The sequence below is a fragment of the Macaca nemestrina genome, chromosome 1, assembly GCF_043159975.1.
Source record: "Macaca nemestrina isolate mMacNem1 chromosome 1, mMacNem.hap1, whole genome shotgun sequence".
In the NCBI taxonomy this organism is placed as follows: domain Eukaryota; kingdom Metazoa; phylum Chordata; class Mammalia; order Primates; family Cercopithecidae; genus Macaca; species Macaca nemestrina.
Window position 1 is genome coordinate 202,242,087 of NC_092125.1, and position 13,864 is coordinate 202,255,950.

The 13,864-nt window shown below is 59.9% G+C and overlaps 1 protein-coding gene and 1 long non-coding RNA gene across 14 annotated transcripts in view; one reads left to right on the forward strand and one right to left on the reverse strand.

The window, feature by feature from the left end:
* Positions 1–13,864, forward strand: part of LOC105494619 (adhesion G protein-coupled receptor B2) — a 36,943-nt gene that overhangs the window by 15,194 nt on the left and 7,885 nt on the right. For 5 of the 13 annotated variants that reach the window (XM_011763189.3, XM_071096989.1, XM_024796842.2 and 2 more), the window contains exons 3-23: positions 4,082–4,165; positions 4,456–4,620; positions 5,804–5,968; positions 6,571–6,735; positions 6,819–6,986; positions 7,061–7,162; positions 7,309–7,415; positions 8,252–8,446; positions 8,615–8,683; positions 8,759–8,867; positions 9,162–9,489; positions 9,859–9,964; positions 10,166–10,209; positions 10,470–10,596; positions 11,079–11,182; positions 11,302–11,404; positions 12,100–12,250; positions 12,433–12,502; positions 12,930–12,996; positions 13,158–13,243; positions 13,543–13,641. In XM_011763189.3, the coding sequence (XP_011761491.2) occupies positions 4,082–4,165; positions 4,456–4,620; positions 5,804–5,968; positions 6,571–6,735; positions 6,819–6,986; positions 7,061–7,162; positions 7,309–7,415; positions 8,252–8,446; positions 8,615–8,683; positions 8,759–8,867; positions 9,162–9,489; positions 9,859–9,964; positions 10,166–10,209; positions 10,470–10,596; positions 11,079–11,182; positions 11,302–11,404; positions 12,100–12,250; positions 12,433–12,502; positions 12,930–12,996; positions 13,158–13,243; positions 13,543–13,641 (2,614 nt within the window). The remainder of the gene's footprint in view (positions 1–4,081; positions 4,166–4,455; positions 4,621–5,803; positions 5,969–6,570; positions 6,736–6,818; positions 6,987–7,060; positions 7,163–7,308; positions 7,416–8,251; positions 8,447–8,614; positions 8,684–8,758; positions 8,868–9,161; positions 9,490–9,858; positions 9,965–10,165; positions 10,210–10,469; positions 10,597–11,078; positions 11,183–11,301; positions 11,405–12,099; positions 12,251–12,432; positions 12,503–12,929; positions 12,997–13,157; positions 13,244–13,542; positions 13,642–13,864) is intronic. The other 8 variants (XM_024796844.2, XM_071096990.1, XM_071097003.1 and 5 more) reach the window with 5 other exon arrangements.
* On the reverse strand, positions 11,300–13,843 carry LOC105494618 (uncharacterized). The gene is made up of 2 exons (XR_011623707.1): positions 13,757–13,843; positions 11,300–11,424 (listed from the first exon to the last, which is right to left on the reverse strand). It is a non-coding gene; the product is annotated as an uncharacterized lncRNA (long non-coding RNA).

Sequence of the window (13,864 nt, forward strand, 5' to 3'; positions counted from 1 at the left end):
CCTTATTCAGAACAGAACAGTTATGAAGTCATCAGGTGGTCGAGTGAGGAAGCCTGTCCCAGGCAGCACATCTGTGCCCACGACTGGCAACCCGATGGGAAAGCTGATAGATTGCAGGACTGCAGGCCTTGGGGCACCTGGCCCACAAGCCGCTGAGCTCACTGGGTGGAACACTCGGGAGTTCTCGGGGTACTCACGTCCCTTCTGGGGGCCCCTCCTGTCCTCTTGGACCCTGCCTGGCTCAGCTTCCTTGTGGCTTGCCCTGTTCTGGCCTCAGGGCTGGCTGGGGCCTGCACACAGTGTGTGCTGCCTAAGTGTGTGTTTCAGTAGATGATACCTCTGCTCTTACCTGTCTTCTTCCCCGTCCAGGGAGAACCAGCCTCCCCTGTGTGGGGATAAATTGCTGGCCTGTCCTCTCCTCTGAGTGGGATGGGTGGGAATGGAGGGGCGGGCCGGCAGTGTAGGGCCTGGTTGTGTGGCCCTGGGCTTGTACCTTCCCCTCTCTGGCCCAGCTCAGGAGGCCAGAAAAGGGATCCAAAAGCTGAACCTCGGACATGTTCTGATTCTCAAATAGGGTGGATTCTGGAAACCACTGACCGCCACCTGCTCCCTGCTCGCCCTGCCCCTCCTGTGACATTGTGGGGCTGGCCAGCAGATGGTCCGTGAGCAGTTAGAAGAGGAGCAGGGACCACAGGAAGCGGTGTGAGTCCCCGACAAGCAGGTCAGGCTGGTCTCTCATGTGTCCACATTTGGTGGGCACTGGATGCCAGACTGGTAGATGCCCCAGACATGATGATGGGCAGGAAGCCCACACAGGAGCTGGATGGGAGGACTCTCAGCTGGATTTGCACCTCCAAAGTGTTCGTGAATAAATAGGGGCCAGAAGCTGTGTCTTTGAGCCTGTCTTAGTGGTCCCTTTGATGCAGGCTGGCATATCAAATCTGAATGCTGGTGCTGTGGGAAGGAGCTCATACTTTGCATGGGGAGTCAGGATTACAAATGACCATTCCCCGTGAGCCCCATTGTGGGGGAAACTGGGAACAATGTATTCATTGGTGCTTATTTCTTGGTATTTCGCTGGGCTGAGTTTTGTGCTGGCATTCCCTGGGGGTGGAGGAGAGGACTCAGCCTTCCCTCAGCGGGCTTATGGTAGAGATTGGGGGGTATTTCTGACAGTCAGAAGATGGACCCATCTGTGATGAGAGGGCACATAGAAGAGCGGGTGGCCGACTCTGCCTCGGGAGTTGACAATATGGAAGTCTCCATAGATGAGAAGTCATTTGAGGTGGGTTTTGAAGGTCAAGTAGGAGTTTTCTAGGCAAAGAGGGTGGGGAAACAAGCAGGTAGAAGTTTGAGAGGGGCCTCTTGGACATGCTGAATTTGATGGTCAGGAGAACTGCTCAGGAGGCAGGAGGATATCCAGGAGTGGAGCACAGGAAAGGCAGGGCCGGGGGATGATGATTTGGGAGCATTGGTTCAGAGGGGGTTAATTAAGCCTGTGGGGAGCGCTTGCAGTGAAAACAGGACAAAGCATGGACTCCTGATATGGGAAACAGCAGGAAAATAGACCACTCAAGGAGATGGGGACAGAGTAGCTAGAGAGGTGGGAAACCAGGAGAGTGCTTCAAGGCAGGACGAGTCAACAGGACCAAATGCTGCTGAGGGGTGAAGCAAGACCAGGTCTGCAAAGTGTCCACAGGATTTAGCAACACGGAGGGCGCTGATGACTTTATCAAGAGCACGTTCAGCAGAGAGATGTGGGCAGAAGCCAGACTGCAGTGGATTAACAGGGGAGGTGACATTTGAGCCAGGAAGTGGTGTGTCAGGTGAAAAACCAGAGTGCCGGCTGCGGACCAGTCACTGATGGTGGGAAGCAGAGGGTCAGAGCAGGGCCTGTCCAAGAAGGGAGGAGGCCTGGATCCGTTCCTGGGCTGCTGCAAGGGGAGAATGCTGATGGGTGCTGACGAGAGGGGATAATGGGTGGAGCCCTCCTGAAGGCAGGAGGAGGGGGATGCAGGCCCAGGCCACAGAGCTGGCCTTTGTGGGGAGAAGGGCTGCAGGGAAGTTGGTAGTTGGAGAGGCTGGGCAAGAAGTTGGGGGCTCCCGATGTCGAGGTCATCGCTGAGAGAGTGGGCAGAGATGGGCTTGAGGAGAGAGGACAAGGTGCAGTATGGCCGCGGTGGGGAATGAGGAGGGAATGGAGCCAAGAAGGGCCACTGAGAAGCCCCGGGTGCCCAGCGGATGTGGAGCCCCTGAAGCTGTCACGGTGCCAGTTGGCACAGCCATAGATTTCTTCAGCAGCCTGGGGGTGGGCGTGGAGAGGGTAGCTTGTCACAAGGCTCCAGGGCTGGGGACGGCTGAGCGGGCATGACGGAAGGCTGGGGGAGGGGATCGAGGAGCTGGCACGCCTGGCCCTGCCACCTCCTCTGTGGTCCCAAGAGAGGCAGGGGCCAAGTGGAACTGCAGATGCTATTCAGAGGGAGTAGGCTCGGGTAGCACACGAGGGGCTGGAAGGGGTGGAGGCTGTGAAGAGAAGGGAGATGATAAAAATAAATGAGAGCGACTGTCTTCTGAGTTCTTGCCGTGTGCCAAGCAGGGGGCTGAGGGGTTCCGGGCCCTCCTGGCAGGGGGTCCTCACGAGTCCTGGGGACGGAGTATAATGAATGTTGTTCTCCAGAGGATAAAGCAGGGTCAGAGAGGTGAAGAGACCTGCCTGAGGCCACGCAGCTGGTCAGTGTCAACACCCCGTTTGGGATCCAGGGTTAACTCACTCCAAAGCTCTTCTGGGAGTCCAGGTTTCAGAGATGGAGAAATTTCAGGGACCGTGTGGCTCAGGCCCTGGGGCTGGTGACTGACATGGAGGGAAAGGCCCCAGAGTGGATGAGACCAGAGGCTGAGCTGGATGGCAGTTCCGAGCCCCCAGGCAGCGGGTTTGCTCAGGGTGGCAGCTCCTCATGCTTGGTGAGAAAGAGCTTCCTCTCGGCTGCTGTGCCTGGGCTGGGCAGCAGGGGGCAGGAAGAGGCAGCCCTGGTGGCTCTCTTCACACTCAGAGCGCCTGTCATGTGCTGCCGGCTTTTAGGATTAGGAAGGAGCCTGGAGGTGGGGGAGAGGAGCACCTAATACTCTGGGGACAGCGTGGGGTGAGCCCATCCTCAAAGGTTCTTCCAGTCCCACCTGCTCATGCAGAGGCTGCTGGGCCTTTCCCTTCTGCGCCCATGTCTGCCCCTCCCTGACACCCCATTGTGAGAGAGGGCCCTGATGAGCGCATGTCTGTGCAGGAGGGCCAGGCTTTGGAGAATGGAAGCCACCAGGGCTAGTAGTGCTTCCAAGGCCTAGACCAGACACATAAATCAGGACAGCTGAGAGCCTGGTGAGGCCAGGGTGAAGGTAGCCTGGCCTCCTCAAGCACCTGCTGCTCTCCTGGCCTCAGGGCCAGCAGGAGAAAGGTCTGTTGCATGTGGGCACCTGCCCTAGGCCCCTTGGGTCTCATGGGGTGGCATTCTGACCTGTGCCTCCAGGTCATAGTCCAGTGCTGCTTGAGGAGCATGAACTGTATCTCAGAGATAGGCTCGGGGCCAGGGTTGCCGCAGCTCAGCTTGGATGTTTCTTCAGTCCCTAGAAGTCAGTCCAGTGGAGGAGCAAATGCAGCTGTGTGCTCTTGGACAAGGCACTTCCCCTTTCTAGCCCTCAGTTTCCTCATCTGTAAACAGAGATGATGGTTCTTCTTTCCAGTGAGAGGACTAAAGGAGAGGGGTATGGGCCGCACTTGGCACAGAAGCGTTCCCAGAACTTTTTCATGTGGGTGGCCGTGCCCCTTAAATCTCCCCCACATCTGGCTGAGGCAAGAGGTGGAAAAGATGACTGTGAGGCCAGGGGCTAGTCCTGTGTAGCCTTCTGAACCTAAGTTTCCTTGTCTGAAGCAGTAGTGGTGGGACCGAGGGCAGGATGTGATTCTGAGAGAGCATCATGCAGTTGGTTCCAGGCCCTCAGGCGGAGGGCAAGCAAGGCTGCCTTCACTGTGCCACTGTGGCAGGACCTAGCTGGCCTTTGCTGAGCCCCTGCCACCACCTCCGTGTTCCAGGTGAGGAGCCGGAAGAGGAACCGAAAGTGAAAACCCAGTGGCCGAGGTCTGCAGATGAGCCTGGGCTATACATGGCACAGACAGGTAACTCGGGCCCGCCTCCCTTCCTCTGCGGCGGGGGCCCGACTGTGTGTGTCTGGTGGCGTGTGTGCTTGGTGTGTGCCTGTCTGTCTCTGTCCTGGAGTTCAGTCGCATCTGTGCCACATGAAGCTTGTGGGAAGGGCTGGGTGGCCTCCTGAAGAGTCTGTTACTTGGGGTCAGGGTAGGAGGATCCCTCTGATGCCTGCCCCCACCTTACTGCCGCTCCCCCTATCCCTATGAGACTGAGTGCTTGGGAGGTGCCCCCTGCCGCCGACGCTGTCCCTCTCTCGTAGGCGACCCGGCGGCTGAGGAGTGGTCCCCGTGGAGCGTGTGTTCCCTGACGTGTGGGCAGGGTCTGCAGGTGCGGACCCGCTCCTGCGTGTCCTCCCCCTATGGGACCCTGTGCAGCGGGCCCCTGCGGGAGACCCGGCCCTGCAACAATTCAGCCACCTGCCCAGGTAGGCCCATCCTCCTCCCCACCCCATCTGCCTGCAGGGTTAGGTCCTGCCTGGTACTCGGGCAGATTAATCTCCAAAATGGTTGGTTGCCTCCTCCTTTCATTCAATAAATGTGGCTGCTCCCCACACCATGCCCAACTGTGCACCATGCCAGCCTGGCGCAGGGCACTGGGGGCACAGATGGATCAGACCAGGGCCCATGCTACTGGGTCCGGTTCTGGGCACATCATTCCCCCAATGCCTGCATCCTGGTAACCAAGGCTCATGTTTTTACCCACTCCGATCTGGCCATATCGGTAGCTTGCGCACTTTCCCACCTCCCTGCATTTGCTGATTCTTGTCCTATCCTTCCTCCCCTACCTTGGCTATTCAAATTCAGCCTATCCTTCAAGATCTAAGACAAATGCCACTTCCCTGACCTTCCCCTCCCTCCTTTGGACTCCCCCTCTCCAGGGAGCCTCCCCCAAGCCTCCCTCAGTTGAGTGTGTAGTTGTTAAGGAAATGCATGTGCTTGCTTGAGACAGTAAGGGCAGGGCAGCCTCAGCCAGTCCTGCTCCTTGCTCCGTGAGGGGGTGAAGTGGGGCCTAGGCCATGCCAGTGGTATTGTGGATTTAGAGCAGGGCCTACCTGGGAAGGGCTCTTGGTACCTGGGGGTGTGGCAGGAGTTTGCAAAGCCCTGGGGCAAAGCTGTGTTCCAGAGTGTGAGCTCGGTGTGTCGGTGTCTGTGTAGAGGTTCATGTTTATTTGTGTGTCTTTGCGCTTGGGGCTGGGAAGGGCACTTCTCTTGCCCCCGCACTGCTGTGTTGTATTGAGGCTCTGGGTCTAGGGGTGGGGTGGGGAGGGGTGGAATGGCGTGGATCCTGGGTCCTTTCCTGAATTTTCCTGTGCCCTCAGGAGAGGACCCCTGGTTCTCCTCCTCTGTTGGTCCTGGCCTCCTTGTCCAGGCGTCCACAGGGGCTATCCTATGTGAATTAGGACCAGAAGCCTTGGTCTTGCACATCCCTTCGAAGGGTCGTGCCTTGGTGGGGCCCTGGGAGATCCCCCTGTCAACAGAACCCGGGGCAGAGCCAATGAGGAGCAGCCGCAGAGCTGCGGAGCTCCTGATTGGTGGGCGGATGGGCAGGCTCTGGTGGTGGGCGGGGCCATGGTGCCGCCCAGCCACCGGCCACGTGCTTCCTTGCAGTGCACGGCGTGTGGGAGGAGTGGGGGTCCTGGAGCCTGTGCTCCCGCAGCTGCGGGCGGGGGTCCCGGAGCCGGATGCGGACCTGCGTGCCCCCACAGCACGGCGGCAAGGCCTGCGAGGGTCCCGAGCTGCAGACTAAGCTCTGCAGTATGGCTGCCTGCCCGGGTCAGTAGCGCCCGTGGGCTTCCATGAGGGCGCTGGCCAGCCCGGTGGGGGGTTGGGAGACCTGGGGAGGCAATCAGGTCCAGTGACCTGCCCCTGGGAGCCCCGTAAACTTTGACCAAGCATGGGGAGACTGGAGAAGTATGCCTGCCTGTGTGCGAGGTGACCCCCTAGCCCTGACTTGAGTTAGTACCCTGTGACTCCATCAAAAGGGGACCACTCTTTCTCCAAGTCGTGGGCTGCCCTTGCATTTTGGTGCATGGCCAGCTGGACTGTGAGAGGACACAAAGTTCGGCTGATGTACTGGCAAAGATCAGAAGACACCCCTGCAGCCCCTTCCCTTAGCCAGAAGTGAGTTGTGCCTGGTGCTAAGAGGAGAGATGTCCTGTATTTCTGGAACTGGTGGCAGGCAGGCAGCATGAGGCCCAGGCACTACCTGCTCACTCCAGCCTCCCTCATAACCCCCTCCCCTCCCCACTCCAGTGGGTCTGGCCTGGCTCAAATCTGAATGCCTAGCAGGCTCTGGGTCTCCCTCTGGTGCTCCACACCACCAGCCCTCACACATCCTGCTCAACAGCCACCCCTGCTTGTGTCTCCCCATGCAGTGGAAGGCCAGTGGCTAGAATGGGGTCCCTGGGGCCCATGCTCCACGTCCTGTGCCAATGGGACCCAGCAGCGCAGCCGGAAGTGCAGTGTGGCGGGCCCAGCCTGGGCCACATGCACGGGTGCCCTCACTGACACCCGGGAGTGCAGCAACCTCGAGTGCCCAGGTGAGTGCTTGGCCCAGGGGTGGCAGGTGGCAGCTCTGGCCATGGGGGCACCTGGGCCCACTCATGCCTCCCCTCTCCCACAGCCACTGATAGCAAGTGGGGGCCATGGAATGCATGGAGCCTGTGCTCTAAGACGTGTGACACAGGCTGGCAGCGCCGCTTCCGCATGTGCCAGGCCACGGGCACGCAGGGCTACCCCTGCGAGGGCACCGGAGAGGAGGTGAAGCCTTGTAGTGAGAAGAGGTGTCCAGGTACTGCCCTAATGACCCTGGGGGCTGGGGGCCCCATGTACGGGCCCAGCTGAGCCTTACTCCTGCACCCACAGCCTTCCACGAGATGTGCAGGGATGAGTACGTGATGCTGATGACGTGGAAGAAGGCAGCTGCTGGTGAGATCATCTACAACAAGTGCCCCCCGAATGCCTCAGGTAAGGGGCAGGTGGCTTTCCCCGTTCATTCTCATTGCCCCCCTTCTCATTGCCCCCCTTCTGCACCCCCAGCCTCTCTGAGGTGTGGAGGAGTGTGGGTGAGAGCTCAGTGCCCATGCCCAGACCTCTGTCCTATTGCCCTGCAGGGTCTGCCAGCCGCCGCTGTCTCCTCAGTGCCCAAGGCGTGGCATACTGGGGGCTGCCCAGCTTTGCTCGCTGCATCTCCCATGAGTACCGCTACCTGTATCTGTCAGTGAGTGCGCCCTGCTGGGCTGGGGCACCGCAGAATCTGTCTCAGACTCTGCTAAGGGGTGGAGGGAGCGTGATTCTCACTCATTCCCACGTGCCTTGGCATATGCTGTGCCCACTTCTGCCTGGCTGTGCCTCTCCTTGTCTGGCAAACTCCTACTCATACCTCAAGGCCTGACTCTCAAGTGTCTTCTTTTATCCCTGGTGCCTACCTCTGCACTCCTGCAGAATGAGCTCCTCAGTCATTAGGTGCTCATCCAAGTATCTGTGTGTGCTGCTAGACTGGGGCCTCCTGGAAGGCAGGGGAAACATTGAATTTAGTTTTGTGTCCCCAGCGCCCAGCCCAGGGCCAGTCATAGGGTAAGAGCAGTGTCAGCAAATATGTGTACATGTTTGACTGTAACTGGGTATTAATTGTGTGAATGCATTTAGAGCTTGTGTTGAGAGAGAGTGAGAGAGAGAAAGAGAGAAAGAGACTGTGTGTGTGTGCGCGCGCGCGCGCGCCCACACATACACACTCATTACACATGACCCCTTTGGGATGGGGAGGTACCCTGTTCCCATACTGTGCTTATATCTTTCATATGTACATCTGAACACCTTTTTTTCTCTAGGTGTTTCTATTTCAGTCTTTTTTAAAGTACCCTTTGGGATTCTCTCTGTCTTTATGAGTCTCTTTCTCGGATTCTGTCTCCCCTGTGCGCCCCTTTGAGCCTCTTTGACCCTTTCCCCCTTTCTCTCCCCGTGGATGCAAGCAGTGGGTGGACTGGAGTGGGATGGGCCAGGGTCTGGTTCCAGCTCCTGACACTTCAGTGACTGTGGCCCCCTCATCACCTACAGCTTAGGGAGCACCTGGCCAAGGGGCAGCGCATGCTGGCGGGCGAGGGCATGTCACAGGTGGTGCGCAGCCTGCAGGAGCTACTGGCCCGGCGCACCTACTATAGTGGGGACCTGCTCTTCTCTGTGGACATTCTGAGGAATGTCACTGACACCTTTAAGAGGGCCACCTACGTGCCCTCAGCTGATGATGTGCAGGTACCGCCTAGGAGGAAGGAGGGCGGAGGGTGGAGAAGGCCCAGACTGAAGGGGGAGGCCAGGCCCCTAGGCAGAGTCTGCTGCAGAGGCAGCAAGTTTGGCTGTAGTGGGGGAAACCCCCTGTTCCCTGGGGCTAGGACCCCCTGCCACTCATTGCTCTCTCCCCAGCGCTTCTTCCAGGTGGTGAGCTTCATGGTGGATGCGGAAAACAAGGAGAAGTGGGACGATGCTCAGCAGGTGCGGGGCACAGCTGCCAGCTTCTCCTCCCGTGACCCACCCTGCCTTGGACCCTTACACACTCTCTGTCCCCAGGTGTCCCCTGGCTCTGTGCACCTGCTCCGTGTCGTGGAGGACTTCATTCACCTGGTGGGCGATGCTCTCAAGGCCTTCCAGAGCTCTCTGATTGTCACGGACAATCTAGGTAGAAGGAGGCAGGCAGGGGAGGGGGTCCTGAATGTGCCAGAACTCAGGAGGTTCCGTCTTTCCTCTACCTAACCCCATATTTGTGTCTTTCTCTCCACATTCCACCCTCTCCTTCTTCTCTGTGTGGTCTGTTTCTCTGTGTACATCTCTCTGTCTCTGTGTTTGTACCAACTTCGGTGTCCTCATCTTCCTTTCCTGGTACGTGTTTCCCTTACATCTATCTCTTCCCCTGGTCTGCCACCCTTTGCCTCTGCCCCTCTGTCTGTCTCTGCCCACCCTTCTCCCACTGCAGTGATCAGCATTCAGCGAGAGCCCGTCTCAGCTGTGTCCAGTGACATCACGTTCCCCATGCGGGGCCGCCGGGGCATGAAGGACTGGGTGCGGCACTCAGAGGACCGCCTCTTCCTGCCCAAGGAGGTGCTCAGCCTCTCCTCCCCAGGGAAGCCAGCCACATCTGGGGCAGCAGGCAGCCCTGGCAGGGGGAGGGGCCCAGGAACGGTGCCCCCTGGCCCGGGCCACTCCCACCAGCGCCTCCTCCCAGCAGACCCCGATGAGTCCTCCTACTTTGTGATTGGTGCTGTGCTCTACCGCACCCTTGGCCTCATCCTGCCGCCCCCCAGGTGAGTCCTGGGGATGGGTGGATGGGGCTGCTGAGGGTCCAGGAAGGCCCAGGTAAGGGAAGGAGGACTGAGCCAGTGCTGGCTGCAGAGATCCATGGCAGCCTCCTCCGCCTTCAGGAACCCCTTGCCTGGCTCTGGATACGTGCTTCTCAAATATATCCATGCTGCTCCCAGAGGCTGGGCTGCCACCCAGGGCGTGATGGACAGAGCTCTAGACCTCACCCGAGGTCCTGGACCCCACTGAGCTAGGCCTTCCCCTAGGTCTTGGCTCCCTGGAAACCTCTGCCCCCCCAGTCCAAAGCAGCTTCAGGGTTTCTGATGGGGGCTGGCACCCGCTGGCAGGAGCTGACTTCAGTACCTGTCCCCCAGGCCCCCACTGGCCGTCACATCGCGGGTGATGACAGTGACTGTGCGCCCCCCTACCCAGCCTCCAGCCGAGCCCCTCATCACTGTGGAGCTCTCCTACATCATCAATGTGAGTGGAGATCCACGCAGAAACCCTGGGTGCACCCCAACCTGGGTGGCCAGAGGCCTGCCTGGTGGGACGCACTCTGTCCCTGATGGTGGGCTGAACCTTGGACCTGTGTGGGAGGTGCTGTGGCCCCCATGGCATGGGCAGTGGTGGGGTGTGGTGAGCTTCCCTCTTTAGACTGCACTCATGTCTTCTGCTCCCTAGGGCACCACGGATCCCCATTGCGCCAGCTGGGACTACTCCAGAGCGTGAGTTGGGTGGCTCCTCTGGGTGAGGAAGGGAGCAGCCCTAGGGCCCCTTGTCAGAAAGGGGTCTCCTGCCTGAAAGGCAAGAGGGATTTTTGGTGCCATCCTAGCCTAAGGGGTCAAGAACATATCCTGGGCCTCCCTGCTGTTGCCTCGTGGATGTGGCCTTACTGTGGATGTAGCCTGTCCTTGGGCAGTGGCCAGGACTGGGGGCAAGGCCATGTAGCTGGCCTGGGGCTCACTGAATCTCTCCCCTACCCAAGAGATGCCAGCTCAGGAGACTGGGACACTGAAAATTGCCAGACCCTGGAGACCCAGGCAGCTCACACCCGCTGCCAGTGCCAGCACCTGTCCACCTTTGCTGTGCTGGCCCAGCCGCCCAAGGACCTGGTGAGTGGAACAGAGGTGCCTGGGCTGGACAAGGGAGGAGGCCCTGGGCTTCCAGCAGTCATCAGTGATGGTGTTGGCAGGCACCTGGGTGATCCTGAATGTGCATCTGCAGGTGCACTTGTGGGATTGCACGTGGAAGTCTGTGTCCCTGGGATTATGCTGACAGCAATGATATTTGCCTGGGGGTATGCAGCAGTGGCCAGTTGTGTGTGTGTGTGTGTGTGTGTGCACATGTGTGTGTCTGGGTGTGTGGAAGAGTGCAGGTGACTGAGCATAAATATGTGTCCACATGGATACCTGGGTCTGTTCTGTGCATGCATGAGTACAACATTTAGAAGGTGTTGCCCTTCTGCCTATGGGTATGCCAGTCTGTGGTAGATGAAGGAACGGGGCACCCCTGCAGCTCCCCTCTCCCAGCAACCCATCTGACCATCTACCCATCTGACCGTCTGCCCATCTGACCATCTGCCCATCTTCTCCAGACCCTGGAGCTGGCGGGCTCCCCCTCGGTCCCCCTGGTGATCGGCTGTGCGGTGTCGTGCATGGCACTGCTCACTCTGCTCGCCATCTATGCCGCCTTTTGGAGGTAGGTCTGACACCTGGCTCTGGTGGCTGGTGAGGGGGGAGGGGCGCGGGAGGTGGCCAGCCACACCAGGTCGGGTAGGGCAGCCAGTGCCTCTGTCTCTGCCTGCTGTGCCCCGGCAGGTTCATAAAATCTGAGCGCTCCATCATCTTGCTGAACTTTTGCCTCTCCATCTTGGCATCCAACATCCTGATCCTCGTGGGCCAGTCCCGGGTGCTGAGCAAGGCAGGTGCAGGCTTCCAGGGCTGCCAGGGTGTGAGCGGGGTGGAGGGTGGAGGGGTGAGGGTGGAGAGCGCAGTGTGTGTGTTTGCTTGTATGTCCATCAGTGGTGGCGTGTGCGTGCCCCATGCTGAGATTAGAGTGTGTATGAAATAGTGTGTGAGACCGTATGTGAAGACGTTGGAGAGGGGGTGTGTACTCAAGTGAGGAACGTCTGTGAACATCAGCAAATGTGTGTGTGAGCTGAGCGCCGGGTGTGTTTTGGGCAGGTGGCATTGGGCCTCCTCGTGTCTGTGAGCGTGTGGGAGCCCGAGTGAGGCCTCCTTTGCCACCTACCTGTGGATGACCTGTGCAGACTGTTCCCTATGCCCCCTTGGCCTTCTCTGCACAGCGCCAGGCACGGGGCCTGCCCGGCTGTGATGTGGCAGGTGCTCATGTCTGTCCCCCTCCCTGCCAGCCGCGTCTGTGCGTGGGCGGCCTGCCCACCCGCCTCCCTAGATGCCGAGTGCTGTGTGTGTGTCACCAGGCCCGTGTCGTGCTGTGTGTGGGTGCAGGAAGGCGGGGGAGCCTGGCAGGGCTCTGTGGGGGGCGGGGCTCAGGTGGGCGGCTGTGGCAGCGCCCAGCAGCGGGCGTGGGAAGCCCGGCGCCTCCTGCCCTGGCGGCTGCTCAGGGCCACTCCCTCCCATTCCCTCTCCCTGCAGGGCGTGTGCACCATGACGGCTGCCTTCCTGCACTTCTTCTTTCTCTCCTCCTTTTGCTGGGTGCTTACCGAGGCCTGGCAGTCCTACCTGGCTGTCATTGGGCGGATGCGCACCCGCCTCGTTCGCAAGCGCTTCCTCTGCCTGGGCTGGGGTGAGCAGGGCCAGTGCTGGACTCTGCTGCTGGGCCTTGGTGGGCAGGGGCAGCCAGAGAGGTTCAGCTTTGGCCCTGGCCCAGCTCTCTGGGCACAGGGGTCAGCTGGGCTGGGAGTCTGGGAGAACAAGGGGTCCCTGAAGACCAGCAGCCGTCTTACTCTGGCGCCCCCACTCCCCCAGGTCTGCCTGCCCTGGTGGTGGCCGTGTCTGTTGGCTTTACCCGAACCAAAGGATACGGTACATCCAGCTAGTACGTGGGCCTCCCGTGGTGGGTAGTAGGGGTTAGTGGATCTGTTAGGGAACTGGACAGGGCGGCCAGCTGAAATCCTGGCCCATGCCTGTTGTGGGTCTTTGGGCAAGTTCCTCCCCATTTCTGAGCCTCAGTTTCCCTGACTGAGGGAATGTGCTGGGACTGGGTAATCCCTAAGGGACTGTTTAGCTCAGGAGTCAGCCTTGTGTCATCCCCATGGGAGCCCTGGGGGATGAGCCTAATGTTCTGGACCTTTGTTGGAGGGGAAACCGAGGCTCAGCGGGAGCCAGTGGATCACTCTCACTGTGTGGGGCTCAGACTGCACTGGCCATGCGGGCATGGCAGCCTGGGAGGACTGAGGGGTGGTGTTTGAGGGTGGGGAGGGAGGCTGCCGGGTGTCTGACACCCTTCTTCTCCCCCACCCCAGCTGCTGGCTCTCCCTGGAGGGCGGCCTGCTCTACGCCTTTGTGGGCCCTGCAGCCGTCATTGTCCTGGTACGTGCCCGTTCAGCATCCTGGAAGGGGCGTGGCCCCAGAGGGTCATCCTGTTTCTCCCTCTACCTCCTCCCTGCACTCCAGCTCCCATGTGGGAATTTCCCTGCCAGGAGGGCACCTGGTGATCCTGTCTCCCCCACTCCACTCCACTGGGCCCCCAGGTGAACATGCTCATCGGAATCATCGTCTTCAACAAGCTCATGGCACGTGATGGCATCTCCGACAAATCCAAGAAGCAGAGGGCCGGGTAAGGGGAGGGCCTCTGAGACTTGGCCTTTCTGGAAATGGTGCAGGGAGGGAGGGACATGGGTGCTCTTGGAGACTCAGGGCTTGATGATGCGACCGGGGCTCCCCAACCTTGGTTGCATCAAGGTTGCAGGCAAGGTGGGCACCTGGAGTGCTCAGCCGCAGCCCCTCACCCACCCTAACCCAGCTCTCTCTCTCTCGTCTGCCCTCCCCTCCCACCCCACTCGGGGCTCACTCTGCCCCATCTCCCGGCTTCCCATGTGTTTCCCCTCCTTCTCCCATGTCTGTGCCGCCCCCGAGGTCGGAGCGGTGCCCCTGGGCCAGCCTGCTCCTCCCCTGCTCAGCGTGTGGAGCGGTCCCCAGCCCCCTGCTCAGCTCAGCCTCGGCCAGGAACGCCATGTTAGTCGTGCCCCCTGGGGGGCGGTGGGGGTGGGTGGGGCAAAGGAATTGGGGGGGCAGTGCCCATGGTGGGGGGAGGAGGAGGGATATCAGCCCAGTGCCCTGGAAAGCTTACCCTTTCCTGCCAGCCGCCACACACTCTCAAGGGCTCGGCAAGAGGTGGCCAAGGCGATGAGGAGTGGATGTCTGTGCTTCCCACAGGTGCCCGGTTCCTTCGCCCACC